This window comes from Drosophila simulans, chromosome 2L (genome assembly GCF_016746395.2).
Source record: "Drosophila simulans strain w501 chromosome 2L, Prin_Dsim_3.1, whole genome shotgun sequence".
Lineage (NCBI taxonomy): Eukaryota > Metazoa > Arthropoda > Insecta > Diptera > Drosophilidae > Drosophila > Drosophila simulans.
The window spans coordinates 17,234,683-17,259,128 of record NC_052520.2 but is presented as its reverse complement, the minus strand read 5'-3'; the positions used below and the strand labels follow the sequence as shown (position 1 = coordinate 17,259,128).

Genomic DNA, 24,446 nt, shown 5'->3' with positions numbered 1-24,446 from the left:
GCGGAGCGCGAAACTTGTCCACATGGATGTGGGGAATGCTAACCAACTGTTGATATCCTGTAATTGGTTTATTCAATTATTGAACTCGCATACGAAGCGGGGTACTTACGAATGATTTGATGCACATTTGTACTCATATGTACATCACTTTTTTATGTATTTATATTTACTATGAAGTATTCTTATTGTTTTAAAAAATGTGTTATGCACACAAGTACGTTGAAATTAGTTAAATTTCAGTTCATTATTGAAATTCCTACCAATTCAAACCTATTATTCAGTGTTTATTATTTTGCAGACATGCACTTTCCACATCTTGAATTTGCAACTAATGCCTGGCAACTGTAATTATCCAACTCTTTCTCATTTAGTTGGTGTACACTTGTAATTGTTACCTACATATTTATAATTAAGCCGACCCAATGGTCGAGCATACCCTTTCAAAAGTTGGCCATGGTCAAAGTGGAACTCGAAAGGGTCACATTCACCGACGTCGGCAGAGCAGCATACATACATACACATAGCAAGTACATATACATGGCTATGTATGTATGTAACTGCGATCGGAGCGCTTCAATTGAAGTTTTTCACGTTCAGTCGCCAGTCGACTTTTCACGGGTTAAGTTAGTCGTTAATGCCACCGATCAGCGAGCGGATCGCACGACTATATCCTTTTGTTTGACTTCCGCTTGGCGTTAATTCGGGTTAATTTGTTTGGAAAGTGCGCAAAAAAAAGTTGCAGTGCCAAAAAACGCGTTATCACTTGTGTGGCGCTCTCTTTTTTCCCACTAACGGTAAACTGTGCGAAGAAGCGCGCGAAAGCGAATTGCAAAAAAAGGCGGCCAAACAAAGCGAATGCCAAAAAGGTGACAGCCATAAACACAACAAATAGTCCGCGAAGTGCGAAAAACTTAATTAGATTGTTTGGTTTTGGAGTTGCAACAACAATTGCAACTGCCCCCTTCCGTCTTTCCACAAAAAGAAAACAAGCGAATACTCTAATTTGCATTGCAGCGCAGCCGCAAATTGGACCACAAAATGCCGCCGTTTAATTTCATCAAACAGGTGAGTGCGAATTAATTAAATAGGTGTTGCCACATTTTATGGCGCGAAATAATTAATTAAGCGATTTGCGGCAAGAAATCTGCGCCGTCGAGATGCATGCATATGTATGTATGTATGCAGCTAACGTTGAAATCGATAACAGAGATAAGTTGGGTAATCGAATTTACATATGTATGTATAATGGATGTATGTATGTGCTAACTTGAAGTACAGTGGTAACTCAAAGGGCAAACCAGGATAGGAAAGGGAAATTTAAGCAAAATTGATAACTTTCTCGTGCTCAGATGAATTTATCCTTAAATCACTATCATTCGACAACCCATTACGCATAAAATTCGTCATAATTAGTGGTATGATTTTTCATGAAAGCATAGTTGAGATCACCTAATTTCTTTGTATCAACTTGGCACAGGTGTTATCAAGTCTATCAAGGTAATGTCTCTGATAAGAGCTCAGCACTCCCGACCTTGCATCTTCGAATCAATTAATTGCAGTATCGCTACTGTTCCAAGAATAAAAGTGAGCTGGGACAACAGATGAATCAGAGCACACGATGTATCTTCACTTTCCGTTCAATCCGAGACGATGGATATTGGATACCAATTTACCATATCTTCGGAAGACAAGCGGCGCACGAGAGACGTGTCTAAACGTCGGACTCCAAACAAAGAAAATGTTATACGGGAAATGGTAAACCAATTTCAAATGGATTCGGACCACAACTAATGAAATGCACAACGAAAATGGATTCATCCGTGGCGCCCAGCTGGAGACCCCGAGCTGTGGTGACCCCAAAAGAGATTATGCGTAATTAAGCGGGCTTCTGGCGATGCTTGAAGATAGCTTCCGGTGATCAAATGCCAGAACATAGACGAGATCTTGGGAGAACTACGCATTAGCACGAAACCGAAGAAGCAGCATCTACATATAAAGCCAAACCAGCCCATAAAGGTGGGAAGAATTTCTACGCAACTGTTGGCCCAACCCGTCCGCAGCTTTCTTTGTGTTTTTTATGGCTTTTCCCCCACTAATTTTGTTTGGATCTTGCTCTTGGCCAATGGACAGTGGTTCAGTGCTACAGATTATGATTATAGCCCGGCTATCTTTTAAGGGCCTGCCTAATGAATTTCCATGCAAACGCTTTTCCCAGTCGTCGTGTGATAATTAAGACGAATGACCCCTTAGTTAGAAAGTTATTGCAGCACATCTGCTGTGTTTGGGTTTCTGTTTCTTTGTGTTTTTTTTTTTTAATAGATTATCTCAGCGCAGCTGAACCCGAACCGAATCTGGTTATATATTTGCATTATTCAGTTTTTAACTGCGGGTTAATTGCATGTTAAGTAACAGTTAAGTAACCGTTAGGCCGGATTTATTTGCTTATGGCTCCCAAATGCTCAGCTTCCAGCGCAATTATTGTCCAACTTTTCACTTCCTACGATTTCAATGAAGAAATTATTTTTGAACTCTTCGTGCTTAATTCACCCACACTTTAACTTCTCGTTTTTTCTTTATTTATTATTTTTTTTTTTTTTTGGCGTGGGAAGCCTACAATACCAAATTGCGGCTTCGAGTGGCAAACTAAAATGGGGGGAAGCAAAAACGACAGAAAAAACTGGAAAACAACATTTGCGGTAGCTACTTCGTGAAAAGCGCAGCATATCGAATGCGGCTGAGGAAAATCCAATTCGATTTTCAATCCAAAGATCGAACGCCTTTCAAAACCATTATGATTTGTGGTCTCCAGCTTTGTTCCCGCCTATCGCAGCTAATTAACCATTTATTAATGCTAAATCAAAAGCACTGCCAGCCAAAACACCTGTTATTGTTATTGATATTCGGATTTGGTCATAAAAGGCTACAGGTGGCAAGAAGTCCAATTAAAAGAGCGTTGTTGCAACGATCTGCTTTTCCTGGAAATATAAATCCTTAAGATTGATTAACTTTCATTAAGTATTTCTTTGCTTAACATCTCGATTTAATTGTCTATTGTAAGGCTAAAAAATAATTTTAAAAATATATATTTTTTTATTTTATTTTGGTTTGAAATCTATAATCATAAAACTGATCTCTTCATTCAAAGTCGAAATTAAAAGTTATGTATGGTTAAGACAAGTTATTACTTTTAAGCTTAACTACAAGTATCTATTAAAAAATAGAAAATAAATTGTTTAGCTGCAAGCAATCCCGTTATGTGTAAGTTATGTTAAGTTATACAGAAAAAATAGTTAAGTGTTTTATGTCTTTATCAACTGTCGGTTGGGTATATATTTAAAATGTCATGTAAAAATGGTTTTTCGTCAGTGATATATAGCATACTACTTCAAACCCACCTCTACTTAACAATACATCGATCATGGCTCAAACTGCCAGTGGAGCTTCCCATTGAGAGGAGTCAGTCTGGGACCTGAATCTAGACCAGAATCTGGATCTGGAGCGGCTGCTGGCAATTAATGTGGTGGTCTGCTTTTAGCCCGAAGATCGAGTGGCCACTGACAGGCGGCATGCTTGCCATTCCTTGGCCATCTTCAGAATTGGCTAATGAAAAGGCTGGAAAAGAGCAAAGATCCATTGGCACAATCACCGCTAGAGGAAAACATAGGAAAACAATGAGAGAAAAAAAATAAGATTCAAAAGCGGTACTTTGCCGGCTGGCCGTTTCCCGTTGGCAGTTGCGGAAAATGAAAATGCCACAAGTCGATGTTGCATTATTGTGGCGCTTTTCAGACGCTTTTCCAGACTTTACGTAAATGTCGCGTGTGGCCACAAAATGGTCTTAATGTGTTTTTCCTCAACAATGCGAGGGGCAAACAACAATCAAATGGTTTGCTGACTTTTTTTCGGCTTAAAAGGAAAAGTCAATTGGCCCGGTCGTTTGTCTTGTTGCGGGTTGACGTGTGTAATTATCATAAATCGTAAATTGCATTTTTCATCATCATGCTAAAAGTCGCACATTTTCAGCTGGATACAAAACCAAAATGCTTTGCATTTACAATTTACATTTTCATATACAATTGCTTTCATTTTTTAGTTATGTTTCTCGCCATTTCCCCAGTTCACGCCTCAACCTCAACGGTTGATTGAACTTGTCAGAGTTTTGAGTTGGCCAGAGTTGGGGAAAAACATCATGGAAACATGAAACATGGCTGGCAAAGAGAGTTGTGTTTTTGGTTTTTTGAAAGGCATCGCATTGTCTTGCCAAGATGCGGATACGCAGATACAAAGATACACAGATACACGGTTCTCTGGGCCAGACCCATTAGTGTCTTTCACGCTTTGGAACACACTGGAAAACCATTTCGACTCATTACCGAGTCATACACAAGACATTTTCGACTTAATTGAGTCGAAACTCGGCTCGGAATTGCCAAACAAATCGCTGCCAAATTGTTCCCCCGAAATAATTTAACCACATTTCTCCAACGCAGTTGGTTCACCCCATCCTCGATGCCCAAAATCACCCTCCAGTCGTGTTAATGATGGCCATCAAATGCCCGTCTGCCAATCTCCAAACATAAATCATAAAAGTGAGTAGGACTCAAGCCAGCCGAGCGCGTCAGCTCGGTTGACAAAAGCCGTAGGAAACCCGAGAGATGCAAATCGATGGAGTGTACAACACCGATATGGACATAAGCACCTTCCCCGCCAGCCGAGCTCCACTGTTTGTGCTTGATTGCCTGCGGAGAATGTCGGTGCAGCAGAAAGTGTGGAGTCAACGGGGAACAGGTCGGTTTCTGGATGCAAAACGATGAAGTGGAGTCCATCGGGTAGAAGAATCAATGCTCTATTGATGGGGAATTGATTGTTAATAGGTCTAAATAGGTTTTTCACGCATTTAGTGCATATCTACAGATTGTTTAATACACTTTGTCTAACTTTCCATAAGGAACTTTAATGCTATAGCTCAAACTTTAAAAGATGCCAACATAAAAAGACTTTTAATGAATGAATTGGCAATTTCACTTATGATTTTTTAAAACATTTCTGAATTGCCAAAAAAAAATATATCCTTTGATATCAAACTTCTGCCTTTAGCTGATGGAACCAGCAGAACTCCCTCACACAAGCAAATGTTAACCCGCAGAGAGCTAATAGAAGGAATTAGCAAACACCGCGTAAGAATTTGTTTAGACCCTGTTGCCAGCACTTCCCCTTAGCCCTTAGCCCAGAGTTTGGTTGGCCCAAGACCAAGAGGAAGAGCAAGACCTAGACCAAGAGCATGGAGCCAGGCCAAGTTAAAGAAACGGCCAAGAAACCGCAACAAAGTGCGCTGCGCTTTCTGCTTTTCTCAGCCAGTTCGCTTGGAAACTGAAAGGTTGCGGAGAGGAAAACCGACAATCTAACTGATAATTTTCATTCATTTCTGAGTCACACAGTCGCTGCTGGTGCTTCCCACTTGCTGTTTTGGCTCGGAGCCGTTGGTTAGCTCGATATACAGCGATACAGCGCTACTCCAAAGCTGGCCTGGCCATAAACTTGGAGCGCGGCATTTCGAGGCGGCCAGTCTGCAGTTGGCTTTCCGCTGGCAAAGACGCCTCGCAAGAAGAGACTCGGGAAAATCTGCTGGTGAAGAAAAAAGGAACGCGACTCGCGAGTGTCTGGCAAAACGAAAACGAATCGAATTGAATCGAATCCAGGCTAGCATTTGGCTTAACTTTCAGTTTCGCCTTTATTTTGGCTACGTTTTTTGGGATATCAACACGCCCATTCAAAATTTTATGTATAGTGATTTTTTGATCCATCGGTTCGCTCTCAATCCGCTGCTGCGTGTGTGTTTGAAGTGACATTCGCTTTTCAAAAGCGCTGGGAAAACGAAAACTCGCAAGGATTTCACTTTGAGCCGCGCTGCTGCCGGCTTCCATCGGAATTGCCATCGGTTTTGAGGGAAAGAGAGAAATATCAAAACTAGTTCAAGGCAGCTGTGCTGTATCTTTCAGATACAGATACATCCGCGCACATGGAGCTATCGCTGTCAGCAAAAGAAACGGTAACTACAGGCTTTTCATTATGCATATTTCGCGTCTCGAATCTCTCCCATCAGCTCTCCTATATTCACCAGCATCTTGGCCCGATACAAGTTTATCTAGCAAGTTTCAGCTGTTAATTACGAGCTGGCAATTATTTGTTTATCAATTACAATCAATTTTAGCGCCTGACGATGGTGTTTGCCCAGGTCTTGTAAGAGATTTGTTGACACCATTATTAGGGGGGAAATTAATAAAGTTTTTCGCAAGGAAATTGGCAGTCTTTTATTTGATCAAATCAGCTGGGCAAATCGCCTGCGGCAATTGAAAATTAATATATATTTCCTTGTAATCAATCCTTCTTACTCAAGTTAAGAAAAAAGGTTAGATTTCCATTTAAACTTTCAAATTTTCATACCCTGTGCAGTAAAAGTAAGTGTGGTCCAAATTCTTCAAACGTTTAAAGTCATCGATGGCCAGCAATTAAACTTTTGGCCATCATCCATCAAGTTAATAGCTTTACCGCAAGGAAAGTAAAAATTTAACTCAATAGCTGTCTTTACTTAAGATAGATGGGTATCTGAAATTATTTCTAACATTCTATTCAGAACATTTTGACGATCAGCTTTCGCTTAGATAAATATTCCTAATTGGCGGCTGTGAAAGTCACAGCTGAAAAAATGTTATAATTTGCCAAGCAGAGAAAATTGACATTTTTCATACTTTTTGTGAGCATGACAAATGTAGTTTAGCTGTCGGCAGCGAAGATCAATCAATCATGGAGCCAGAGAGCTGGAAAACCTGGTTAACCCAAGCGCCCAGTTAAAGTAATCCGAGTTATTTCACCATTCGCGCAGGCGACAATTAAAATGCTTTTATGTTATGTGGTGTGTGGAGCGCATTTTATGCATTGCTTATTTATGAGCAGGCCCAGTAAAAGGCAGTCATTACTACCATTGTGATTTCCATGAAATGTCATTGTGGGTGGGAGTAGCAAACGCTGCCAGGCGAAGCATGAACTCGTCTTTGGTCACTGAGCACGCCAGCATGTAATCACAAATGAAACGCGGCACCAGACTCCGAAAGTCAAAACATTAATTAGCCAAAGAGGCAGCCTGCCTATTGACCCCAAACCGCTAGCCGAGATCACGATCGAAATGAAGATGAAGATGCAGTGCGTCTGTGTCTATTGTATGCGTATATGCAACCACTTTCCACTTTGCTGCGTTCCATAAATAAATAAAAACCTAATGTTCGACAAAAACTGGCTGCACCACCAACGTGATGTGGTTGGATGTGGTTCACAGCCCGCCCCTGTTCACTCTTGGTTTTCACTATCACTTGCGCCGGCTCCAATCGGATGCAGAGCACTTCTGCGGACGGGTTCGGGTTTGGGGTTTCTGGTTTTCATTTTTCTTTTGCTAGTTTTGAGCAATTTCTTTATCCTTGGGCTTGTGTCTCAAGTGTCTCATGACAGCAACAATTGGCGATCGTTTGAAAGGTGTTCAATGTCGTGGCAAGTGCTGTTCAAGCAACCTGATTGTGGCATTGTCACCAACTGGCAGAGAAAACGGGAGCACTGAATGGTAATTGCACATGAAATTTCGTTAAATAAACCTGACTTATTCGATTGGTTTCGAGTTGCGTGGCTTTAAGTTGAAGAGCATAATCTCAGGAAAACGGAGAAAAGTAGCCAAGAAAAAGGGTGTCTTTTTCAATGTTATTTTTAACTCAATTTTCGGACTAAATTAGTAAATTAAATCATCGTACATCTGTGTTCCCTGCATAACATTTTAAATAACACCATAAAATACCATTAAATAGCATTCAATTGAACGAGCTGAAATCTTAAATATTTACTCATTTAAGGAGATCCGTCCCAACACCATTCCGGACCTAAAGGTGGATGCCACATTTCGGAAGGTGGCTAAACATGCGATCACCTTTGCGATTTGGAAGATAGACGAGGATCGGCTGGAGGCAGTACCAAGATCACATTATGGCACTTTCTACGATAGCTGCGCATACATTATCTATGCAGCAAGTTTGTCGGGGCATTATGCCAATCACGAAACCATCGTAAGTAGTTTAATTGGTTTGTGTTTTTGAGCAAGGTTTAAACTAATATCCATGTTTACAGACACGCGAACAGAAGCCGAATGTGAGTCTTGAGCGATATATCCACTACTGGCTGGGCAAGAATGTCAGCGAGCAGAATCGATCCAATGTTGTTCATAAAATCCAGGAGCTGGACTCGTATCTGGGAAACATATCCTCTATTTACCGGGAGACCCAGAATCTGGAGAGTGCGAGATTCCTTTCGTATTTCAAGAAGGGTTACGAGTGAGTTGAGGTTCTCTGTCCGCTGGGAATAGAAATAATACAGATTCCTTTTCAGTGTTCGATCGGGAGCACTAATAAGCGCGCCCAAGAGGCCACGCCTTTTTCAATTGTACGCCCGCAAATGGTTGCGATCCATTGAGGTGGCCACCATCGATTGGTCGCACTTTAACTCGGATTACGTAATGGTCCTGCAAACGGATACACTTACCTACGTATGGATAGGCCGCTCCAGTTCGGGAATCGAACGACGAAGTGCCCTCGACTGGGTCCAAAAGCACTGCAGTGGATCGCCAATCACTATAGTCGATGATGGATATGAGCAGGCCATGTCCCAGGAGCACAAGGAGCTGTGGAACACCCTGCTTCCGCTCAAGAAACGAATGGTCTGTCAGGCCAGTCAATTGGTCAGCGAATACGCCGACTACAACAGCAATAAATTCCGCATCTATAAGTGCAATCAACGGGGAAGGCTGCACCTGGATCAATTGGATGTGGGCATGCCAGCTAAAGATGATCTAAGCGATGCCCATGGAGTCTATTTGCTGGACAACTACGGCCAGAGTGTTTGGTTGTGGGTAGGAGCCCAGGCACCTCAGGCAGATGCACTCTCTGCCATGGGAAATGGGAGAGCTTTTGTTAAAAAGAAGAAATATCCGGATAATACGTTGGTGGTGCGAGTCCTCGAGGGTCACGAGCCCGTGGAGTTTAAGCGTCTCTTCGCCAACTGGTTAAATGTTTGGCAGGAGAACACCAGGGGACATAAGCCAGTGTCCACAAAGTTTGGAAAGCTAGATGCCCATTCCCTATGCGAACGCCCTAAAATGGCTGCAGATACACAGCTCGTTGATGATGGCAGGGGTGAAAGAGTAATCTATCGTGTCTTGGGAGATCAGGTGCAAGAGGTGCCCATCTCAAAAACGGTTGTGTTCACCACCAATGCCAGTTTCGTGGTCAAGTACAGCGTGCAGGTAAGCTTATGAGCTTAAGTTCTGTGTACAATCCTTTAAAATACGTTTTATCTTCAGTGCGCCACTGTTGTTCCCGCGGATCTGGCCTCCGTTGGCATTAAAACCATCATCTACCAGTGGAATGGTTCGGAGGCCTCTGCGGAGTCCATTTCCCGGGCGGACAAGTTCGCCAAGGCCAGTTTTGATGCGCTCAAGGAGCCTGGAATGTTTGTACAGCTCTATGAGTTCGATGAGCCGCCGCACTTCCTTCAGATCTTCGAGGGAAAACTTATTATCAGGCGCGGTCAGCGTAACGAGATGCCTTACAACGGCAGCTCGGATGCCTTGCTGGATACCTTTCTGCTGAAAGTCTACGGCGATGCTAGCTACAATGCCAAGGCTGTGGAGGAGACTCATCTGTCATCGATCAGCTCCAAAGATTGCTATGTGATCAAAACGAATCATGTTTGGGTGTGGTGCGGGCAAAGTAGCACGGGAGATGCCCGCGAGATGGCCAAAGCAGTGGGAGCTCTGATGGGGGAAAACTCTCTGGTCCTCGAAGGCAAGGAAAGCAAGGAGTTCTGGCAATCGGTGGCCATGTACTTCAACCAAACTCTAGTGATTAACGGAAATGGCAACTCGTGTTCCAGCAGCACCAGCAGCAGCAGTGGCGCCGGCAGCATGTGCAATGGAAGCTCCAATGGTGGTAACATTTCACCCACTCTCAGCAACAATTGTTACCTAAACACCAGTGTTCCGAGTAAACCGAGACCGCCTGTTCAACTATTTCTGGTCTGGTGGCAACAGAGTGCGCTGAGATACGAGGAGATTCTCGGATTCGACCAGCAGGATCTCAGTTCGGATTGCACCTATATTCTAGACACTGGCAGCCTCACCTACGTCTGGCTGGGATCGCAGGCCCCAAACCAGGAACGCTACACAGCTATTGCCCAAAGTTATGTCCAAAATGCTCCATTCGGACGCAGATCAGCGACAGCGTTGGCCGTGGTCAGGCAGTTTCAGGAGCCGAATGTTTTCAAGGGATTCTTCGAGTCCTGGCAGAATGATTACGGCAAGGTAAACCATAACAAAAGGTCTCCAAGATTTCAAATGTTAACCTACTTATTTTGTATAACTTTAGAACTTCCATTCCTACGAGGAAATGCGCAAGGATCTGGGCAACAAAGTGCCCAGCAATTGTAGCCTCGCAAGCGAAGGATCAGCTCTGATCCTTAACAACAGACAGAAGGACTTTGATGGTCACAAAAAGTATCCGCTAACCGTGCTCATCCAGGAAATGGACATGCTGCCACCAGAAATTAATCCGCTCAAGAGAGAGGTGGGTTCAACTAAACATAAATGCGAATATCTGTTTTTTTTTAAACGCTGTTCTCCAACCGCAGGTTCATCTCACACACGATGATTTTGTGTCCGTGTTTAATATGTCCTTTTATGAATTTGACGAGCTGCCGAAATGGAAGAAAATGGAGCTGAAAAAGCAATTCAAGCTTTTTTAGACTTTGAACTTGTTGAAATGCGTGTAACGAGTGCGCACTGTACATATCCCCACTTACTATACAATGAATACTACGAAGAGATAGTAGCTATTGAAGCTATTTATGTTAAACATACACATTTTACGTAGATGTAATAAAGCAAAAACATGAAAGATAAATATATTAACTTATATGTAGACCCATCAAGTGGTTTCGACCTCCTCGGAGTCTGGCTCATCCCCACTACCGGAACCTGGTAACAAAATTAGGTAAACCATTGAAATTGATATGGAGTGACTACAAAACTTACTAGGAAACAAGAGCCCGAAAAGAAACTCGAAAATTCCACCGAGCAGATCCCAAAACATTTTCGATCCGGCGTTGTCAGCGTTTTGTAACGAAGTACAATGGCATTACCGCTCGAGATCGGTTTTGACCCAGACCCCTTTAATGAGCCATGACCAAAAACGCTCAACCAATTCGGACTTAATTCGAATCAGAAATGATTGCATGATCTGGGTCAGAAATACGGCAAATATGCGAGTGTGCACATGTGTATTGAAAAGCTTTTAAAGGTAAATGCTCATATCAAATTTATTTGCTCACGATCGCTGGTCTATTTCAATTGTAATTGTCGTAATAATCGCCAAAGTACTCCTCATCAGCTTAACAAACAAACAAATAATAATATTATTAAAAAGCCCTGCTTTTGACAGCATTACAAATTCATTACTTATGTCCGAGAAGAAGAGGTCGTTGAGGAAGCTCAAAAATATTTCCGGCAGCTCACAGCAGTCCATGTTGTTGGTTGTATACTTTGGTAGTTCCACAATTTTCGTTTTGTATTTATAGCTTTAGTTCGAAGGTTAATTGTACTTTGTATGGTTTATTTGGATTAATCCATTTGATTACTTCTATTAGGTTCGCGGATTATAATAATAATCTAGGTGCTCGACTCATCGTAGTCATCATCTGATGAGGTATCACCTGCAATAATAGAATTTCCAGTGAGTTCCTTTAATTTACATTGATAAATTGGCTATAATGTCCGCTTTTTTTACTACTTATCCAGCTCCACTTCTCCCGTATCCTCCCACTTACTGCCAAACAGCATATCCCCAATGATTTCGAATATCATTCCAATTATCTCACAATCCTCCATGACTTTGCTCCTGCTGCTCTTGCAACTTAAACTAAAAGCATCAGTCTTAACAGCCTGTTTTATATACGTTTTAGCTGCTGGGTATATAGTACTAATCGAATTTATCTTATGAACTTGGTACATTTCATGGCTAATCGTACATAATTTAATAAATAACCAAGCGATTAGTTTTAAATATAAAACCGTCTGGCCGTGTGACATTCAAAATGTCCAAAGCTTAAAACATAGTTTTATTAAACATTTTGTAGGTACTTAAAAAAGAGAAGGCATATATAAAACAATTTAATACACATCATAGCCATACATGGGTGCCTCCATGTATGCCTTCTGCTGGTCCGTGGAATTGCGCCGGATTCTCCGGCCAATGGGCTCCAAGTCGGCATAGCATTTGGGGAAGACCCGTTCCACAGCAGCGACGGCATCTGCTTTGCTGACATTGCGAACAGCGAGCACGGAAGCCAGGGCTTTGGACTTGACGCAGTTCTAAAAAATAGTAAAGTTAAAGTCAGTTTTCTAAGCATTTGGTGATTATAAATATATAAGAAAGCCACCTGATGCGCTTCCTTGACATTAAAAGGCGAGGCATCTCCTTGGAACATGGCGCTCAAAAAGGAGCAATGCGCCAGGTTTGCCGCCCTGATCTCCGTGCAGGCCAGATGGTCCACGTTGCGGAAGTCCATGTCGTTATTGCAGTAGTCGAACATGTGGATCATCTCGTGCGTCAGCACTCCATGGACCATGCTCTTGTTCTTGGCCATATTCTGGCAGACAACGATTTGGTTGAGCTTGGGATCATAACCGCCGGTGACCGTGGGGTCGCACACCTCGCAGGAGATGTGTCGGCGCAGATCGATGGGACAACCGGAACTTTTCAGGGCTCCCATCATCAGTTTGACCAGCGGACCATTTTTGACACACCAGTACACATTCTCCTCGCACTTGAAGCGATCAATGTTTTCTTGCCCCTCCAATCCGAACAAGACTCGTGTCCATTTGGGCTTGAAGGTTTCGCCCCTTCGCTCCGGATAAAGGTCGTAGCCCCAATCCTTTTGAGCAGTGGTGGTTTCTTCGGCGGGTTCCTTACTGGCAGACGCCTTTTCAGTCTTTGGTTTTAGTTTTTCCTGCGCTGCGCCGGTGATGGCTTCTATTGCCTCGGGCGCAGTTGCCTCTTTGGCCCACACTTTAGTCAGGAACTCCATTGTTTTATGGGCTATTTGATCCTCTACTTTTGTTAAATAACAAACCGGCAGCTGATTTGGCAGCGTTGCCACATTGCTGAAAAGACAGTGGTTCAGCCTAAGACATTAGAAATACTCTATCTAGTGTCTTTAAATCAACAGTGGCGCTAAAAACCCGCTCGAAAGAAATTCTGCATCATACCATAGTACATGAAAATTAAAAGTAATTTAGTTAAATTAAAATAAATAAAGCAATTGCCACCTGTGACGATCCCACAAACGAAATCCCTTCGGCAATTTCAAATCCCGCCACTGCCCGTTGGTATCGATAGTTGTCTCTGTTGCCATCGATAGTGCTGCACCGGCATTTTACGATTCGTAAAAAACCATAGCAAATTCCACGTAAGATTTACAGCACTCGGGAGGCAGCTCAAATTAGGAGATTAATTGGGAGTAGTACTGAGCCACAGCCAAAATGCAAAGCTTGCAACTCAGGCAAATGGTGCTAATGCCGCTCCTGCTGGCCCTGGTGGCCCCGAACGCAGGCGCCGCCAGCGAAGTTCCACGTCCGCTGGGTGTTCCGCTGGCCAAGGCTTCACTGTACCAACCACGGGCGGGCGAAAACAGTTGGACCTGCTTGGATGGCAGCCGCACCATACCCTTCTCCCACATCAACGACGATTACTGCGACTGTGCGGATGGTAGCGATGAACCGGGCACTGCTGCCTGTCCGCAAGGCCAGTTCCATTGTGTGAACAAGGGCCACCAGCCGGTGAATATACCCAGTTCGCAGGTGCAGGACGGCATCTGTGACTGCTGCGATGGCAGCGACGAGTCAGAGACGGTCGGTTGCCCGAATACCTGCTTGGAACTCGGAGCAGCGGCGGCTGTCCAAAGGCGGAATGCAGCCGAGCTGCACAAGCGTGGAGCTGAGCGGCGACAGGAGATGATTTCCCGTGGCAAGCAGATGAAGGCCGAGCGAGAGGCGCGCCGCCTTGAGCTAGATCAACGGCGCAAGGAACAGGAACTGCTGCGCGCCGAAAAGGAGCAGCTCAAGCAAAACGCTGAGGCTCTGGAGGCAGAAGCCATTGAAATCTTTAAGGAGCAACAGCGCGAGGTGGATGCTGATACCGCTCAGGCGGAGCGGGAGCCGCAACAGATGCGCCAAGAGGCCTCGCTCACCTTCGTGCGCTACGACACCAACAAAGATGGCTTCGTCGAAGTTACAGAACTGATGGTCGACATGAATCTGGACAGAGATCGCAACGGCGTGGTAACGGTGGAGGAGGCCAAGTACTTCCTGGACGAGCGCGAACGAGTGGATCTGGATGCTTTCGTAACGCTGGCCTGGCCACGTATTAAGTCTCTGCAAATGCTGGCCGAGGGTTTGTTCCAGCCGCCGCAGCCGGAGGAAGTTACCCAGCAGGCAGAGGTCACCACGGAGGCGATCCAGCCCACGCCACCAAAGCTAAGCGAAGGTAATGATAATAAGAATAGTATTTCCAACTCTTTGAGCTCTAATTTCTTTTTTAACTATTCCAGAACAAGCTGAACTCGCCGGCGATGATGATATTGAAGCCGACGAAGAGGGTGAGGAGGATCAGTACGACGATGAGGAACCCGATGTGGGCGTTGGCGAAGCCTCTCCGGATGTGGAAGATGCCACGCCACCTAACTACGATCCGGAGACGCAGCGTTTGATCCAGCAGGCCAATGAGGCGCGAAATGCTCTCGAGGAGGTGGAGCGCAGCCTGCGCGAGATCCAGCAGGAGGTTAACGAGATCGACGAACAGAACAACAAGGGCTACGGCCTGACCGAGGAGTGGGCTGTGCACGATGGCCAGTGCTACAATTTTGAGGATCGGGAGTATGTGTACACCCTCTGTCCCTTCGATCGGGCTTCGCAGAAGTCGAGGAGCGGTGGGCCTGAAACCACGCTGGGTCGCTGGGACAAATGGAGTGGAGAGCCGAAGCAATATTCCCAGCAAAAGTACACCAATGGTGCTGCCTGCTGGAATGGTCCAAACCGTTCGGCCATCATCAACATCAGTTGTGCCCTGGAACCCAAAGTCACTGCCGTCAGCGAGCCCAACCGCTGTGAATACTACTTTGAATTCGAAACTCCCGCCGCCTGCGACAGCGAAGCTTACCAGTCCGAGTCGGAGAATCTGCACGACGAACTCTGAAAAGGAGGATGAGGATGAGCCGCAGAGAAATGTGAATGCTTGGCATGTGTAGACCAGAGATTTGGGGATTGTATTTTAGTTTTAAAGGAGAATATCAATTTTGTCGAGATCATTCCCAAACTGCAGCAGGAAAACCATCAAGAATTGTAGCTAATTAACTCAGTATATGCATTTAAGCAAAAAGTACATCAAGTTTCATTCTGAATAAAGTGTAAACACCTAGTATTTTTAAAACAGATAACATCACTGAATGAAAATGTTGGTTTAAATTCGGTTTCCTTGAGCTCAAACATATAAATATTTTACTTTCGTGATACTTGAGCACAGACGATTTCAAGGTGTAGTGAATTATAATATATTATAATTGAGAAACTATACGATGGAATTTAATTGAATGTACACATTTAGGCAACAAGAATATTTCATTTTAAATAAAGTGTCTGAAATTTGCATAATTGATATTGTTACCAAAACGGAGGACTCGAAATTTTGTTCATCTTTGAGATCACCCTTCGCAGGATATGAAATAAATTCCCGGAATTGTACCATGGTGAGTTGAGATGTGAAAAAACTCATTCTGTTCTCAATAAAGTATGTATAAACATTTAGTAAATATTAAAAATATGCATATTACAGTGTAGACTAACTTTAGGCCTCGGTGACAGCCTGTTTAATGTCCTCCAAATAGCCATCGACCTGGTGCTCCAGTGCGAGAATGTGTCCCGTGTTACAGTTTTCCGCGCCCACAAAGGTCAGGATGAGCGGCAGCTTGTTCATCTGGACCACCTGGTAATTGGAGTACATGGAGATGATGGTCTTGTTCCTGCCCAATCCCAGTTTGCTGGCCTGATCGCAGGCGGTGGTGAATGTGGGTATGAACGAGGGCATCAGGGCGAAGTCCACGTTCTTCTCCTGGCTAACCCGCAGGAGGGGCACTCCGTCGCGATCCGTAATCTGAATAACGTACAGCCCGCTGACCCTTTTGTGAAAATCGGGGAATGGGGGAAAAATGATAAGTTAATCGTATGGGGAAGAGCCTTTCCAGTGGGATATTCACTTTTGCAGCAGGCCGTCTAAATACTTCTTGATGTCGTCCGACATGGAAAATGTGTTAAAGCGAAAGACTAGAGAACGTATGGCAATAATAATACGTTTTTCTCCGCATCCAATTATTTACACAAAACAAAGTGAGCAACAGCTGACCCAAGTTATCGATAAGTTCATGTTCCAGGGGCGTAGGCGGCGATCAAAGTAAAATATTTGCAACAAGCAAAAATAGTTTAAATTAAAATGATGTGCTTATTTATAAAAAAGTTGGTTAAAATATTATATTATTAAGCTATCAAGCTATACCATATATATTTTGGTTAGAAAACCCTCCAACAAATTGTAACCCCGTCCAATTGGAAATTTATCGATTACTGGCCGTTTTTGATTGCGTGGAAAAACAGTTTGTTTGCAATACGTAAAATTGCTGCAACTAATGTAAATAAAAGTGTAATAGCAGCTATTAATTCGTATTACCATAGATAAAACCACCCTGTATCATGGTGACTGGAGACCCGGTAGCAACAAAGTCCCCAAACGCAGCGGCTTCTGATGATAACGACTACACCGCATCCATGTCGCACCTGACCATTGGCCAGCAAATCCAGGAGCTCTCCAAGCAACTGCAGAACACCAAGGAGGAGCTGCACCAGCAGGTGCGCGACAAGCACGGAGCTCTACTGCAGCAGGCCACCCACGCTGGGCGCTTCGATGCGGCTTTAAACGCGCTCGCCGAGGATGTGCAGCGGGTTAGGGAAACGGGACACCGGCTGAAGAACCAGGTGGACACGCAGTACCAGCAGGTGGAGAACCAAACGCAAGTGCTAGGACGTCTGCACGATGTCAGTCACCTACTCCGCTCGGCTGGAACATTACTAAGCCTCACGGCCAAACTAAAAGCGACCAAGGATGTCCTACGCCTGGCCGAAATCCACTTTGAGTTGGGCCAACTCATCGAAGACAAGGAGCTAAAGGACATTGACTTTATCCAGCAGGAGCGAGCTTATGTGATCAGCTCTGCTCAGAAGATAAGGAACCTTACGCAGATGCAGTTGGTCACTGGGCTCCAGGAGCGCAATGAAAACCAAGTGGTTAATGCCTTGAAGGTGGATATACCAAATATTTTTCTAGCATATATCTCACAGTTCTTATTCCTTAGATCTTTATGAATTTCAATACGCTGGAAAAATCCCTGGATAACCTATTGGCCACCTTTATTGCCGACATGGAGCAATCTCTGAAGGAGTGCTTTGCAGGCAACGATATATCTGTGCTGAACAAGTCCCCGACTCACAATGTAAGCAAACCAGGTCCCTCGAGAGGACCGGGAAAAACTCCCCAGTTGACAACCACTCAAAACTTCCGTGCCAAGTTCTGGAAGTCTCTTCACTGGCTGCTCTATGATGAACTCTTCGAGACTTGCACGCAAATCAAGCTGCTGAAAACGGCTCTCGAGCAGATCAACCAGTTTGGTTATACATCAGAATCATCGGATCAGTGCATTCCGCAGCGTTTTTGGCAGCAGGTGCAGCAGCTTCTGCGAAAATCCTTTGACGAATGTCCCCAGCATGTTACGCAGACCCTTCAGGAGGGACTCTCAAAGCTCCTGACCTCCGCTCGTGGCCTGGAGCAGCGTCTGCATGGCGAGTTTCAGTTTGACAATGAGCTATTTGCTCCCCTCGAAGTGGGTTACGTTAGCAAGTGTGCTGCCAACTTTAAGGCCTGTCTAGCGGGAGTCGATTTACCCGGCAACGAAACGGTGGACAACTTTATTCGTGTGGCATCAACGGAGCTCAGTGCTGCTTTGATCGATTCCCGTCTCACGAATGCCATAGCAAATGTATTTGCGGCCTGCGGAAAAGAATTGTGCACAAAACTAGAGGCACAAATCAAGCTGGGAGCTGATTCCAAGCAGGTCGTGGATCTGCCCAATCTGCAGCAGCAGCAAAACACTCAGCTGGCGAATGTTCTGTACTACTATAAGGATTCAGTGCGTCGCATGCTCAGTGATCTTCATGTGCAATTTGAAAAGACACCGGGAACAGCTAGGGAGATAATATCCCGATCCTTGGAACAGGCTGATTTACTGATCGGCACCATTCTACAGCAGATAATGGAGTCGATCATCACGACCATTAGCATCATTGTATTGAGTATGCACAGGGAGCCGGGATTGAACTCGGAGAGGATGTCTACCACAGGTCCGTCGATGTACATGAAGGAACTGCAGGTGGGTGGAATTTTGAATCTAAATCTGTGCTAGTCATGTATCTCAATCGAACTATTAGGAGTTTGTCAACCGATCCTGGTCGCATCACATCGCCCTGTTCGATGACAAGCAGATGACGAAAAAATGCGGCCACGAGCTGGCCAAACGATGCATTGAGCTCTTCCTGCACAACGTGTGCATTCTGCGACCATTGAGCTCCTGCGGAAGGCAGCGTTTGAAGCAAGACTGCCAGCACATGGAACAGGCTTTGAAACCTCTTTGCCCAAATCTCGCCGAGCTGGGAAAGCCCTCGCGTCTGCTAAGAGCCATGTCCCTGCTGATCGTCCAAACGGCCGAGGAGCTGGTGAAGCAGACAATCGGCGAGGATTCTCTAGTGCCCAGTTATATAGTGCTGCTGCTGCTCTTCGGGCACGCTGGAGCAGATCTGCAGTCGCCACACACGACGGCCAACTGGTCCAACGAGCGGCTGATCGAATGGCTGGATGGGCACACGGCTGAACGGGAGAAACTAGAGCTGATCTCGGGGGCACTGCAGCGGTATCGGGACAATGCCAGGCGAAAGAACATTCAGCAGTACGACGAAGTTTACCCCATGATGGTAGAGTATTTTGAACAGGCCTTGAAGGCACTTCCATAAATGTCTAATGTATTATGTATCTAGAACTATGTATGTAAGAGCACGAATATGTTTGTAATAAACATCTGAACGTCCTTCACAACAGGCTGTTAAATTACTTTACTCATTTTCTCGGGCTAAATGAAGCAAATAAGTTTCTTTGAATAATACATTGTGTGAAATAGTGATAGCAGTGAGAATTTAAGGCTAAAGGCTTAAAATTTAAATTAGGTTTGGTCATATGGTGATTAAATTAGTTTTAATAGGCAGTTTTTGCTGACGCAATATGAATATATATGGAACTCCAGAGATAACATAAATAATACTGGTACTTGCTTAAATGTTATATGGATAAAATGTTTCGTATTAAAAGAATAATTCTTACTTATTCGTCATTAAAATGACGAGTAAAAGTAAAACATTACATCTTTCGAAAATAGTTCCTTCGGAATATCGGTAGTTATACATTTTTCAAATTTATAACGATTAGATGTAGGGATTCAACATTTTTTAACTATCGATCTGTATTCAGAATAACGTTAGTAAAAACTTTTTCCACTATCGATCTGTATTCAGAATAACGGTAGTGCTCATTTTTCCAAACGGTATATCGATATCCATCTGGGTTTTTACTGTCTCGAGCTCTGGTCACACCCGCTGTGCTCACCATTTTGTTTGCAACGTGAAAAACTAGATGAAAAACGCTCTCACCGAGTTTGACTTAAACGAAAACTGTGTAAAGTAAACTAGAGACGCTTGAAACCTCTGCAAATATAGTGCGTACCACCGGCCAAGAAGATGGACAACATAGAGCGACTGTACAAATGCTACGAGATACTGTCCGAGGCGGGCGATAAAATATCCGAGGTATGCCGCCATTGCAAAACGTGCCGCAAAAGAACGGTATATGATACATGGTCTATATATATATATGCATGTTTTTTTCGCCTTGCAGCATGTGGATGAATATAAGGAGATACTCAAGGCCGTGAAGGGCACGTCGAAGGAGAAGCGCCTGGCATCGCAATTCATTGGTAACTTCTTCAAACACTTTCCGGATTTGGCCGACACAGCCATCGACGCGCAGTTTGATTTGTGCGAGGATGACGACACACAGGTGAGTGGGAGCGCTAGTAAAGCCATAAAGTTACCTAAATGATACAATGGACTCGGAATATTTGGCCTGTATGCAACCGATGTGTGTAAATAAACCAAAATCTCCTCTAGTCCTTCTCCGTATCTGTATCTACCACTGTATTCTCTGCCATAAGATTATATACTAACTAACTATCTTTATCATCCCTGTAGATCCGCCGACAGGCCATCAAAGATCTTCCGAAACTGTGCCAGGGAAACGCAGATGCTACCATCCGAGTGGGTGATACTCTGGCCCAGCTGTTAATCCTGGACGATCCCACAGAACTGCAGCAGGTCAACAACTCACTGCTGGCCATCATAAAACTGGACACCAAGAGCTCCATCGCCGGATTGTTTCAGCAAATCTCCACTGGGGATGAAACCACAAGGGAGCGCTGCCTCAAGTTCATTGCCACCAAGCTGCTGACCATGGGTCCCACAGTTATCACCAAGGAAATCGAGGACATTATCGTGGAGGAGATCAAAAAGGCATTGCAGGATGTCACCGCGGATGAGTTCCATCTGTGCATGACAATTCTGGGAGCCACCAAACTGGGAAGCACCATCACAGGACACGCGGAGCTCGTCAAGCTGGCCACGGAGCAGGCGGAGCTTAATAACACAGACGCGGACATCATAGCTGTAGACGACGAGGTGGTGGAGCGATTCATTCAGTGCGCCTCTGCTGCGGCTCCTTACTTTTCGGTAAGTTTCCAATAGCTGCACATGAATTCGAACTCCTGGAGAGCATTTAAATCGAATCACTTGCCATTCATATAGAAAACCATCAAATCCACGGCCTTCGTGGCTCACGTTTGCGATAAACTGCTGCCCATCAAGACATGGAACATGATCGCCACTGCAGTGTCGCAAGATCAAATCCAACTTAGATTACTAAAGGTATTCGCCGAGATGATAACCAATACAGACAAGCTGGACAATGCCAGCGAACGCATTAATGCAGTCTACCATGTATTGCTGGTAAGTGTACTTGGTGCAACCGAAAACGAGGGAATTACATGTAAACATTTTCCAGGAATACATGCCTTTGCCGAAGCTGAGCGACGAGGATCTGGGAGATACGCCGCCCTCGTTTCAGTTCTCGCACGCCGAGTGCTTACTGTACGCATTGCACACCCTTGGAAAGAATCATCCAAATAGTTTAAGTTTCGTCGAGGATGCGGAGAAGCTAAAAGACTTTCGGGCTAGATTGCAATATCTAGCAAGGGGAACACAGGGGTAGGTTCCTGCAAAATGGAATTCAGCATGCCTAATTTATTCTATAATACTACTTGCCTTGCAGTTATATTAAGAAGCTGGAGGAGTCGCTCAAGGGCAAGACTGGAGAGGAGCTCAAAACGGAGGAGAACCAACTGAAGCAGACGGCACTGAAGACGACTTCAAACATCAACGTTCTGATTCGGGATCTATTCCATTCGCCGCCCATATTCAAACATGACATTGTGCTCTCCTGGATTGTGCCAAAAAATGTAAGTTATCTCTTCCACCTGAAATATTTATAATCAAATGGAATATTCTTGTGCGTTCAGAACAAGCTGGGCAAGCGCCATGCACCCATCACGTTTGGAGAAAAAGCCGCTGCTAACGGCAAGGATAAGGAACAGGAGCCAGAGAAGAAAGCGCGGTCATCCAACGATCAGAGGTTCTACTCACCGCCATCCGGAAAATACTCGAACAAGGTCAACCAGAGCTACGGGAACAACAATCGCACGAGACAACGAGGCGGCGGCGGCGGCGGCAGCGGTGGAGGCTACAGAAACAGGCGATTCAACAAGTACTAAGTAAACAATCGTGAGGCAGAAGAGCAGCAAAGAACACTTCACTTGAATGGTTTGTCCCTAGTCCATAGACATACATAAAAAAAAAGAGAGAAAAACAAAACTAGCAGATATTGGATGCGTGCAGAGTACACACAATTGATGCGATGCTGCAGCCAAGCAATTTTAAAGGATATTTCAAAAAGGAAACAAAACGAAAGTGGTGAGTATTCGATGCAATTTTCATTTAACTTTCTCCCTTTTGTCTCCTTTCAGCGCAACTTATTTTCATGGAAAGTAAATGCAACATTTTTACATCCATTTAACTCATACACTCACGCATTGCTTTTATTATTTTCGTGAACAAATGTTTTTGCTAAAGTACTTGTGCAATTTCCCAAAACACGCCACGCCTTCTTTTCATACATCGCCCAAAGAAAGGCGCTGGCATTGTTTGAAATTTTTATATCTCGCTCCTGTTTTTACCTTCAATTCTGTCAAACGCATAAATATAAGATTATACAGATAACCAAGTGAACGAATATCAATATATAAAACATACTTTCAAGTTGACCGCTTTGAAGATCATGATTTTCAAGCGACAAATCGGCATTTGTTTCAAACCCATTAGTTTTTATTTAACATGTAATATCAAATTAACAATTGTACCACTTAGAGATGCAAATCAGCAAAAAACCACATAGCATACATTTCTTGAATTCAATAAAAGCAACATTAAATTACATGCACTTGTTTAAATTACCTAACCACGGGCAACTAGAATAATATATGCGGAATTATAATATATATATTTAATATTCAGTGAAAATTCGATTGGAACAGCGACAATTTGCACGGTCATTTATTTATTTCCATTGATAAAAATGTATATGTATTATGTATGCGTAATAGAAGCCATTTAAACATTATAAATACATTTATAGTTTCAGCTTAAAAACTTAATCGGTGTGCCGCCGATCCAGGCCGGGATCGGGGGTGCCCCACCCACTTCTAGGTGCTCGGTGGAGGCTGATTACCCGGCTGCTGTTCATTGCCGGGATTGGCGTTCGGATTGGGAACCATGCCCGCCAAATGACTGGCAATATTGTGGACCATCTGCACCATGTCATTGGGCAGGTTCGGCACATTGCCGCCGGCGAACTGCTGGCCAATGGTGTTCATGACCATTGGGTTCTGAATCATCGACTGCAGCTGCTCCACGTCGATCTCGGCGTTGTTGAACAAATTCCTAACCATTGGCTGGGACAGCATGGTGGTTAGGTCATCCCTTAATCGCGACATCTGGGGCGGCTGGTTCCTGGCGTTTCTGGCCGCTTCCAGGTTGCTCTTGTACACCTCGTTGTCCGGTTCCAGTTCGATGGCCTTGGCGTAGGCCTGTTCCGCCTTCTCGAAATTGCCCATGTTGGAGTACGCCACGCCCAGGCGGCAGTACGCCTTGCTGTAGTTGTTGTTGTACACCAGGGCGGACTTGCAATCGGTTACGGCGCGTTCGTTCTCACCCAGCCGAATGTGGGCCGCAGCCCGGTTGCAGTAGAAGATCGGATTCTTGGGATCGAAGGCGATGGCCCGATTGTACTGCAGCAGTGCCTCATTGTACTTGTTCTCCTTCATCAGCCGGTTGCCCTCGTTCTTGATGGATTCGGCCAAGGCCAGGGACTCCGGATTGCGTTCGGTATACAGCGACTGGAAGAGCTCGAACATGTCAATGTTATTGGGAACGGCGGCGACGGCGCCGGCGCTTCCGCTGGCCACCGCATCATCGTCAGGTGCGCTCGCAGTGCTGCTGCTCTGTGTGGTGGCCTGCTCCTGGGCAGCCGCATCCGGCGCCGCCTCCACATCATCGCCCAAGTCAAAGGCCGCCTGCAGGCACTGGATCGCCACCTCGATGCTTTCGCTCTGGTCCGGCGACATCACGTCCACCTGCTTCTTCAGGTAGTCAATGAAGCTACGCACGAAACTCTGCTGCACTGCGTCCGGCATGTTGGCTCTGCTTGTTAGATTTCTGCTCGTTTAATTTCGAGCGACAGACAAGTTGAAAAGTAAATGTGATTAGGCGAAATGTGAATGTAGAATCGAGTATCGATGTGCTACGGAGCCCGATAACTTTTGAAACGTATATCGAACATTCTGATAGTATGGGAAATGGTCACGCAGTTTGCAATTTTTACTTTCAGACTAAATTATATTTAAATTATATTATAATTAAAAAATTATATTTATATTGAGCGCTTTAAAATAAAATCATTCCCTTAGTAGTGGAAACACGCTTATTATTTCCA

The 24,446-nt window shown here is 44.5% G+C and overlaps 8 protein-coding genes and 1 long non-coding RNA gene across 13 annotated transcripts; 4 read left to right on the top strand and 5 right to left on the bottom strand.

Moving 5' to 3' along the window:
* The first annotated feature begins 559 nt into the window (after window positions 1-559).
* LOC6732619 (villin-like protein quail) lies at window positions 560-10,991 on the top strand. 2 transcript variants are annotated; one of them, XM_016178163.3, is made up of 7 exons: window positions 560-1,065; window positions 7,896-8,105; window positions 8,167-8,369; window positions 8,425-9,337; window positions 9,395-10,393; window positions 10,458-10,655; window positions 10,720-10,991. In XM_016178163.3, exons 1-7 carry the CDS (start codon window positions 1,039-1,041, stop codon window positions 10,831-10,833), a joined length of 2,664 nt encoding a protein of 887 aa, XP_016025326.1. In that variant the 5' UTR covers window positions 560-1,038; the 3' UTR covers window positions 10,834-10,991. The 2 variants fall into 2 exon arrangements, with proteins under 2 accessions (XP_016025326.1, XP_016025327.1); XM_016178164.3 differs by lacking the exon at window positions 560-1,065 and adding an exon at window positions 5,543-6,049.
* LOC120285827 lies at window positions 10,915-11,345 on the bottom strand. Its single transcript, XR_005545103.2, has 2 exons — window positions 11,123-11,345; window positions 10,915-11,065 (listed from the first exon to the last, which is right to left on the bottom strand). It is a non-coding gene; the product is annotated as an uncharacterized LOC120285827 (long non-coding RNA).
* Window positions 11,346-11,388: 43 nt separating this feature from the next.
* LOC120285826 lies at window positions 11,389-12,175 on the bottom strand. The gene is made up of 3 exons (XM_039298579.2): window positions 11,914-12,175; window positions 11,546-11,799; window positions 11,389-11,477 (listed from the first exon to the last, which is right to left on the bottom strand). The coding sequence occupies exons 1-2, from the start codon at window positions 12,173-12,175 to the stop codon at window positions 11,756-11,758; spliced, it is 306 nt and encodes a 101-aa protein (XP_039154513.1). The 3' UTR covers window positions 11,389-11,477; window positions 11,546-11,755.
* Window positions 12,139-13,257, bottom strand: LOC6739246 (mitochondrial inner membrane protease ATP23 homolog). Its single transcript, XM_002076118.4, has 2 exons — window positions 12,526-13,257; window positions 12,139-12,457 (listed from the first exon to the last, which is right to left on the bottom strand). Exons 1-2 carry the CDS (start codon window positions 13,171-13,173, stop codon window positions 12,257-12,259), a joined length of 849 nt encoding a protein of 282 aa, XP_002076154.1. The 5' UTR covers window positions 13,174-13,257; the 3' UTR covers window positions 12,139-12,256.
* Window positions 13,258-13,478: 221 nt separating this feature from the next.
* Window positions 13,479-15,892, top strand: LOC6732618 (glucosidase 2 subunit beta). The gene is made up of 2 exons (XM_002079701.3): window positions 13,479-14,630; window positions 14,695-15,892. Exons 1-2 carry the CDS (start codon window positions 13,628-13,630, stop codon window positions 15,336-15,338), a joined length of 1,647 nt encoding a protein of 548 aa, XP_002079737.2. The 5' UTR covers window positions 13,479-13,627; the 3' UTR covers window positions 15,339-15,892.
* Window positions 15,386-16,569, bottom strand: LOC6732617 (ragulator complex protein LAMTOR3 homolog). 2 transcript variants are annotated; one of them, XM_016180308.3, is made up of 3 exons: window positions 16,396-16,569; window positions 15,986-16,317; window positions 15,386-15,915 (listed from the first exon to the last, which is right to left on the bottom strand). In XM_016180308.3, the coding sequence occupies exons 1-2, from the start codon at window positions 16,437-16,439 to the stop codon at window positions 15,987-15,989; spliced, it is 375 nt and encodes a 124-aa protein (XP_016025325.1). In that variant the 5' UTR covers window positions 16,440-16,569; the 3' UTR covers window positions 15,386-15,915; window position 15,986. The 2 variants fall into 2 exon arrangements, with proteins under 2 accessions (XP_016025325.1, XP_002079736.1); XM_002079700.4 differs by lacking the exon at window positions 15,386-15,915 and having other exon boundaries at window positions 15,919-16,317.
* Window positions 16,570-16,682: 113 nt separating this feature from the next.
* Window positions 16,683-19,334, top strand: LOC6732616 (conserved oligomeric Golgi complex subunit 5). 2 transcript variants are annotated; one of them, XM_016178165.3, is made up of 4 exons: window positions 16,683-16,803; window positions 16,868-17,491; window positions 17,545-18,615; window positions 18,674-19,334. In XM_016178165.3, exons 2-4 carry the CDS (start codon window positions 16,886-16,888, stop codon window positions 19,250-19,252), a joined length of 2,256 nt encoding a protein of 751 aa, XP_016025324.1. In that variant the 5' UTR covers window positions 16,683-16,803; window positions 16,868-16,885; the 3' UTR covers window positions 19,253-19,334. The 2 variants fall into 2 exon arrangements, with proteins under 2 accessions (XP_016025324.1, XP_002079735.1); XM_002079699.4 differs by having other exon boundaries at window positions 16,742-17,491.
* Window positions 19,335-19,851: 517 nt separating this feature from the next.
* Window positions 19,852-22,889, top strand: LOC6732615 (apoptosis inhibitor 5 homolog). 2 transcript variants are annotated; one of them, XM_016178166.3, is made up of 8 exons: window positions 19,852-20,098; window positions 20,187-20,348; window positions 20,540-21,073; window positions 21,149-21,349; window positions 21,405-21,607; window positions 21,672-21,858; window positions 21,919-22,170; window positions 22,232-22,889. In XM_016178166.3, exons 1-7 carry the CDS (start codon window positions 20,030-20,032, stop codon window positions 22,168-22,170), a joined length of 1,608 nt encoding a protein of 535 aa, XP_016025323.1. In that variant the 5' UTR covers window positions 19,852-20,029; the 3' UTR covers window positions 22,232-22,889. The 2 variants fall into 2 exon arrangements, with proteins under 2 accessions (XP_016025323.1, XP_002079734.1); XM_002079698.4 differs by having other exon boundaries at window positions 21,919-22,889.
* An 86-nt stretch (window positions 22,890-22,975) lies between these two features.
* LOC6732614 (small glutamine-rich tetratricopeptide repeat-containing protein beta) lies at window positions 22,976-24,290 on the bottom strand. Its single transcript, XM_039298613.1, has one exon. It carries the CDS (start codon window positions 24,145-24,147, stop codon window positions 23,158-23,160), a length of 990 nt encoding a protein of 329 aa, XP_039154547.1. The 5' UTR covers window positions 24,148-24,290; the 3' UTR covers window positions 22,976-23,157.
* Between the last annotated feature and the right edge of the window lie 156 nt (window positions 24,291-24,446).

What these genes read in the sequence shown, in the direction of transcription:
- LOC6732618 (XM_002079701.3), top strand. Translation starts at nt 13,628, where the DNA reads ATGCAAAGCTTGCAACTCAGGCAAATGGTGCTAATGCCGCTCCTGCTG. An exon ending in GCCACCAAAGCTAAGCGAAG is followed by an intron (nt 14,631 to 14,694) that starts GTAATGATAATA and finishes TAACTATTCCAG; the next exon opens with AACAAGCTGAACTCGCCGGC.
- LOC6732614 (XM_039298613.1), bottom strand. Translation starts at nt 24,147, where the DNA reads ATGCCGGACGCAGTGCAGCAGAGTTTCGTGCGTAGCTTCATTGACTAC.
- LOC120285826 (XM_039298579.2), bottom strand. Translation starts at nt 12,175, where the DNA reads ATGTCACACGGCCAGACGGTTTTATATTTAAAACTAATCGCTTGGTTA. An exon ending in TGGGGATATGCTGTTTGGCA is followed by an intron (nt 11,800 to 11,913) that starts GTAAGTGGGAGG and finishes CTATTATTGCAG; the next exon opens with GTGATACCTCATCAGATGAT.
- LOC6739246 (XM_002076118.4), bottom strand. Translation starts at nt 13,173, where the DNA reads ATGGAGTTCCTGACTAAAGTGTGGGCCAAAGAGGCAACTGCGCCCGAG. An exon ending in ATGTCAAGGAAGCGCATCAG is followed by an intron (nt 12,458 to 12,525) that starts GTGGCTTTCTTA and finishes ACTATTTTTTAG; the next exon opens with AACTGCGTCAAGTCCAAAGC.
- LOC6732615 (XM_016178166.3), top strand. Translation starts at nt 20,030, where the DNA reads ATGGACAACATAGAGCGACTGTACAAATGCTACGAGATACTGTCCGAG. An exon ending in CTGCGGCTCCTTACTTTTCG is followed by an intron (nt 21,074 to 21,148) that starts GTAAGTTTCCAA and finishes CCATTCATATAG; the next exon opens with AAAACCATCAAATCCACGGC. An exon ending in CCTGGATTGTGCCAAAAAAT is followed by an intron (nt 21,859 to 21,918) that starts GTAAGTTATCTC and finishes TTGTGCGTTCAG; the next exon opens with AACAAGCTGGGCAAGCGCCA.
- LOC6732617 (XM_016180308.3), bottom strand. Translation starts at nt 16,439, where the DNA reads ATGTCGGACGACATCAAGAAGTATTTAGACGGCCTGCTGCAAAA. An exon ending in TTAGACGGCCTGCTGCAAAA is followed by an intron (nt 16,318 to 16,395) that starts GTGAATATCCCA and finishes TTTTCACAAAAG; the next exon opens with GGTCAGCGGGCTGTACGTTA.
- LOC6732619 (XM_016178164.3), top strand. Translation starts at nt 6,020, where the DNA reads ATGGAGCTATCGCTGTCAGCAAAAGAAACG. An exon ending in ATGCCAATCACGAAACCATC is followed by an intron (nt 8,106 to 8,166) that starts GTAAGTAGTTTA and finishes CCATGTTTACAG; the next exon opens with ACACGCGAACAGAAGCCGAA. An exon ending in TGGTCAAGTACAGCGTGCAG is followed by an intron (nt 9,338 to 9,394) that starts GTAAGCTTATGA and finishes TTTTATCTTCAG; the next exon opens with TGCGCCACTGTTGTTCCCGC.
- LOC6732616 (XM_016178165.3), top strand. Translation starts at nt 16,886, where the DNA reads ATGGTGACTGGAGACCCGGTAGCAACAAAGTCCCCAAACGCAGCGGCT. An exon ending in AAGTGGTTAATGCCTTGAAG is followed by an intron (nt 17,492 to 17,544) that starts GTGGATATACCA and finishes CTTATTCCTTAG; the next exon opens with ATCTTTATGAATTTCAATAC. An exon ending in TGTACATGAAGGAACTGCAG is followed by an intron (nt 18,616 to 18,673) that starts GTGGGTGGAATT and finishes TCGAACTATTAG; the next exon opens with GAGTTTGTCAACCGATCCTG.